This window comes from Cicer arietinum, chromosome 1 (assembly GCF_000331145.2).
Source record: "Cicer arietinum cultivar CDC Frontier isolate Library 1 chromosome 1, Cicar.CDCFrontier_v2.0, whole genome shotgun sequence".
Taxonomy (NCBI): domain Eukaryota; kingdom Viridiplantae; phylum Streptophyta; class Magnoliopsida; order Fabales; family Fabaceae; genus Cicer; species Cicer arietinum.
In genome coordinates, this window is record NC_021160.2 from 22,376,043 (window position 1) to 22,381,871 (window position 5,829).

At 34.5% G+C, this 5,829-nt stretch overlaps 1 protein-coding gene across 1 annotated transcript; it reads right to left on the reverse strand.

Annotated features, from left to right (window-relative positions):
• Positions 1-39: 39 nt before the first annotated feature.
• LOC101495595 (pentatricopeptide repeat-containing protein At2g30780-like) lies at positions 40-3,607 on the reverse strand. Its single transcript, XM_004488259.4, has 3 exons — positions 3,051-3,607; positions 1,364-2,771; positions 40-795 (listed from the first exon to the last, which is right to left on the reverse strand). Exons 1-2 carry the CDS (start codon positions 3,429-3,431, stop codon positions 1,632-1,634), a joined length of 1,521 nt encoding a protein of 506 aa, XP_004488316.1. The 5' UTR covers positions 3,432-3,607; the 3' UTR covers positions 40-795; positions 1,364-1,631.
• Between the last annotated feature and the right edge of the window lie 2,222 nt (positions 3,608-5,829).

Genomic DNA, 5,829 nt, shown 5'->3' on the forward strand with positions numbered 1-5,829 from the left:
TTTTTGAATACTTAATAAGAAAATATGTATTTATAGAGAGAAGCGATAACTTGTGACATGTTATAATATAATCAAATCTTTTAATTTGTGAAACAGATTGAAACCGTTTATGCTATAAATTGACTGCAAAAATCTTTCATAGAATTGATTGCTTGATTTATTTAAGTATGGAACTAGTGAAACCAATCACTTTCACACTCCAAAAATGCATCTTCCATCTCTTCTCTTTCTCCACAATTCTCTTATTCCACGAACTGATGTGAAACCCCGCCTGCCTCATTCCAACTTCAAATTGGACTAAATGATATTTAGTGGGTGCGTTTCAGAAAAATTAGTCCTCAAACCTGTAGATTCCTATGTACACACTGAAAATGCTCACAGCTAAATCGTGGCTGCGTTTCAGAAAAATTAGTCCTCAAAACTGTAGATTCCTATGTACACACTGAAAATGCTCAGCTAAATTGACTTCATCTGATTTCTTCCCTGGTTATGGCTTTCATTATTGTCATCATCAATAACCATTACTGTCACCGCCAATAACAATTTCTGAGACAAGGTCAGCTTCAACTTGATTCTCCTTAACCTCCACAGACACTGATATTTGGTATTGTGGACTAATATCTTTGTGGTCTTCATTTCCTACAGAAAAGGATTGACATTTCACAATCCACAATAGCAGCAGGATTGAACATTTAAACTGCTGCTGTATTTGCCCTAAGCTATACACCACTTATTTCCATGTGTGCAGCCACTTACTCCTTTTATATTAAATTCCCAAGTTTAAAGACTACAAACCTACAAATAAGAAGATAAGAATGAATTGGACAGAACCACCAAAAGTACAAAAAAATAAAGAAAATTAATCAGTGATAAATAATGAGGGTAACATAGAAATGTGTAAATCAGGCAGAATGTCTTATGCATACAAAAATGAAGTAAAACAGGACAAATGAACATTGTGAATGCTGGATATGGGACTTTATCAAATCAGTAAGGCTGATTTGATTATTCATGCATTGATTTGTAATCTAAACATTTTGTTAGATTTTAATGAAGTTAATTCTACTGCAGTGGTGGCAAAGAATGGTTCTTCTGTTCAAAACCAATGGAAGGCATATTGAGCCAATTCTGCAATTAGTAAATTGACAAAATGGTTCTTCAGTGGATAACCGCTGCAAGAGCCACCATTTGAGCCAATTCCACAACTAGGAAATTTAAAATTGAAGGCATAAAGAAGCAACTAGAAGCTTAAAATCAAATACAAACAATATGCATTTAAGTATGTATATTAATAATGCCAAGAGAGACAATATCGGTAAACAACATGAGTAAAAATACGAAAACCTAGAGAAAAGATGCATACCTATATATTATTTGACGTGACAAGCCACTGTAGAAATCCATTTTCAAAAGAAAATCTAATAGTAAGGCCATGTGCAATCATAGTAATAGAATTGCTTTGAATGCAATCCAAGAACCAAATATATTCAAAGATTGTCGTGAATTGCTTTCAATTCAATGAGCTGCATGACCTTTTGCCAAAGATTGTAGTGAACATTTTCACGTTAATCTACTGAATGTGTTTACAGTTACGGTACTGATATATGCAATATGCATCTCAGCAGTAAAAATCATGACAGAAATGCATCATTGGGAACTTCATAACCTTGCTTGAACATTTGTCCTAATATTTTCAAAACCATGTATTTCTGATCACATTTCCAGTAAGCTTTGTACATTATCCATAATGTTTTCTTGTTGCAATTAATGTTGACATTATTCATCTCCTGAAGGACATTTTGCATTTCTTTAAGGTTCTTCTGTGAACCATACATGACCATCTTACAATGATATAAGGACTGGCAGACTCTCCACCCCGCAAATGCAGCGCGTCTGACAAAATCTTCAAGCTTTTCCAATGAGTTGTGCCGAAAATAAGTTGTAATTATGCATTTCATAATACGCTGTGTCGTTACAGGGGTTCCGTGCTTAAATGCCTCATTTATTGCTTTCTCCATTGCCTCCAACCAGCCTTCATCGGCATAAAGCTTAATCAACAAAACATTTAACCATGGCCTGTAATCTTCTTCAGGGATCAATTTTAACAATGCCTCTATTTTCTTCATTCTGTCTACATCAGAACTTTTACAATAGGCACATATCATAGTCCTAATGAGTTCCATTTCGTTTTCATTTACATGATCCCTTACCAACGAATACACCTCTTCCATCTTCTCCAAATTACCTGAGTGTGCATAACCCCGAATCATTAACAGGTAGGTTTTCTTATTAGGCTCAACAGGGCCTGACTTTAACACTTGAAAAACTTTTTCCATATCATCCCACATCCAAGTGGAGATATATCCACCAATCAAATAATTATAAGTCAATATATTAGGTGAAATCTGTAACTCATTCATCTCCTTGAATGTTGCTTCCATGTGATCAATGAGCATCAAGCGACCAAAAACAGATATAACAATATTGTATGTAGCAATCGAAGGAGTACAAGTTGGATCCTTTTTCATGTCAATAAACAAAGAGTAACATCTTTCAGCAAGATCATTGAACATAAAAGCACCCATGAGTGCATTATAAGTGCTTGTTATCTTCACACCATTGTATTCAGCCTCCTTAAAAAGCTCAACAGCAACATCAACATTCCGAGATCTCCCTGCAGCTTTTATTCCCTTGGAATACTCATGCGCATTCATTGAATTTCTGCAAGCATCAAATTCAGACACATTTCTCTTCCTTCTCCAATTAAACACCTAAATGTTAATTTTTAACAACACAATACAAAAAAAAAAGGGTGAGTAAGGGATATTTACTTTGAAACAATGTTGTCAACTAGCGGCAATATAGCTTAGCAATATTTGAACAAATGATGTTATTCTGCAATACACTCTTTAGTACTAAGTATTGTCCAATATTGCAAGTAATACCTATGATTGTTATTACACTCTTTGAGAACAATTATTTAAAATTTAGAATCTATGATTGTGAATAAAAGTGAAGTAAGAAAACGAATTAGAATTTGGAAGTAATACCTCAAGTGCAAGCGAAGGCCTTGAATTCAATTGATTCAAAAGTTCAAGAAAGATAAGGTGAGAGCGAATCAAATGTTCAGAATTATGATCCAAAATACTTTTAACCCTAACAGAATCAGATGCTTCACGAACCAATTCGCGTCTCAAATTGGTAATTTTTTTCTTGAGATAATTATCGGGTGTAGTAGAAGAAGAAGAAACAGTAAACAAGGAAACAAGGTCTAAGACCAAGTTAGGCTGCTGCAGAGTACACATCTGTCGTCGATTGATGAATGCGGTGGTTGTGGGAGGAATGGATTTAGGATTTGACAAGTGATGACGCATTTCTTTGAATCTGGAAATTTGTGCTGCTTCTGAAGTGAATCTCCACGCACGCTTCATTTTCGATGATTACAATTTTGCTAGGGTTTTAGAGAGAAGAAAAAAAAAACCCAAATGTGAATCTGTGAGTGAGAATGATGATGGCCGTGTTTCTCAAATTTTGTTTAGGGTTTATGGAGTTACCAGCGGCCCATTTGGGTTAGTACGAATTTCAATCAAATAATGTGAGTATGTTTTCGAAAATTGCAATTAATTTTACGAATTTGATTAAATCTATAGAGTTGAAATTGACAAAAGAATAAATTTTGGGGCCTTTTAAAATTTTGAGAGTTATGATATGAAATTTCTAAATTTTAAACCTCACTCGGTTCAATAATCAAATTGAGAGTGTTAGCTTTTGTACCCCCATTTAAACTTATACCCTCAATTTAATGTTTTTAAGTGAAATATCCAAAATAACCTTAAAAAAATCAGTAAAAGTCAAAATAAGAAAAAATCAAAACAGTTTACCCCAACACTTGAAAAATCCGGAAAAGTGAGTTTTTCTGAAAAAAAGTTTTTACCGAAAATTTCAAGAGCATTGAAATTTCCGGTAGTTCAAAATGCATACCGGAAATTTCAAAAATGAAATTTCCGGGAAGGTTCATCGGAAAATTGAAAAATCCGGTAGTTCAAAATCAATATCGGAAATTTGAAATTTCCGGTATGCATTTTTAGCTACAGGATTTTTCAAATTTCCGGTTTGTTTACCGAAAATTTCATTCCTTTTTGAAATTTTCGGTACAGTGTAATTTTTTTTTATAATTTTTTAAATTTTTTTATTGAATTTTGTTAGTGAGGACCAGAGGAGGAAAAACTGACGGTGATCATTCGCGAGTTCGGCCTCCTACACAATCAAATAAGAGAGCTGCTGTTGAAAAAGGAGAGAGAAATGAGGAAAGGCAGGCGCCCCAGGATGAGCAGCCCCAACAAAATCCTATGTTTGATGCAGAACAGGATGAGCAGCCCCAGCAAGATCATGTGTTTGATGATGAACATGATCAGCAGCAGCAACAATTTGATGATGAACATGATCAGCAGCACCAGCCTGAAGAACCCATGTTTCCTGGAGGTCCTTATGATCTTTCTGTCCTTAAAGATTATGAGCATCATATTGCAATTAATGTGTGGAATGGACAGGTTAGTAAATAATTTATTTTATTACATATTATAATATATTTGTAGTATAAGTTATTTTATTACATATTATAATTTATTTGTAGTATAAGATTATAATATATTTGTAATTGTGTTATTTTTAATTAAACAGGATAGACGTGCCTTGAAAGTTGTTTCGAATGGCAAAAAGCAAGACAAATTCATTGATATTAGATATCCTGCTCAAATAAATCATTGGATTAATATATCTGGATTACGTCCTCTGAGAAGATGTAGTTTGCATATGATTGACGGTAATATGATATCTGCTTTTGCTGAGAGATGGCACACAGAGACTAGTTCATTTCCCCTGCCATTCGGTGAAATGACTATTACTCTTGACGACGTAAGGGGTCTTTTGAGCATCTCGTGTACTGGAGAGTTTTTCACACCTCCCGCAAATGTCAATGAAGATTTGGCAATTGTTGCTGCTATTGAGTTGTTGGGAGTTGCATATGATGAAGCTGTCACTGAGATTAGGACCAATAGAGGGGCCTCGTATAGTTTTGAGTGGTTGAAAGAGGTATTTTTTAAGAAACTTCATGAACGAAGATATGACTGTGCAGCTAGGGCATATCTACTTGATTTGGTAGGGTGTACCATTCTTGCTGATAAAAGTTTTACACTTGTATCTGCAAAATATCTCTTTCTGTTTCAAGATCTTGATAGTTGTGGTAAATGGGCATGGGGACTGGCTGCACTTGTTGTGTTATATGACTATCTTAGAGATAGTACATTGCCTGCAACCAAACAGATTGGAGGATATTTATCTTTATTTCAAGTACTATTATATTTATTATATTTATTATACTTATCATTATTTTTTTTAATTATTTTATCACCTTAATAATTTTACTACATTTCAATTATTTACAGACTTGGATTTATGAATATTTTCTTGATATTTGTAAACGGGATATGGATGAACATATTTCCTTGATGCCACAGATGTTTCGTTGGACTGCAAAACAAACATCTGAGAATGTTGCATATTACAGGGCAAAGTTGGATGCTTTGAGGGATACTGATATTATCTGAGCACCGAATTACGATGAGAATGTTGTGACACGATTTCAGTCTATGTCATTATTTACAGGATACATTCGTTGGTGTTTCACGATAGTTCCGTATTTACCCGAGAGGTGCATACGACAGTTTGGGTATACTCAACACATTCCTCCTACACCACCGATGCTTGTTGTAAGTGATGTCGACGTTGAATGGAGTATGTACCAGAATTTTGTACGATCACTTCGAGCTA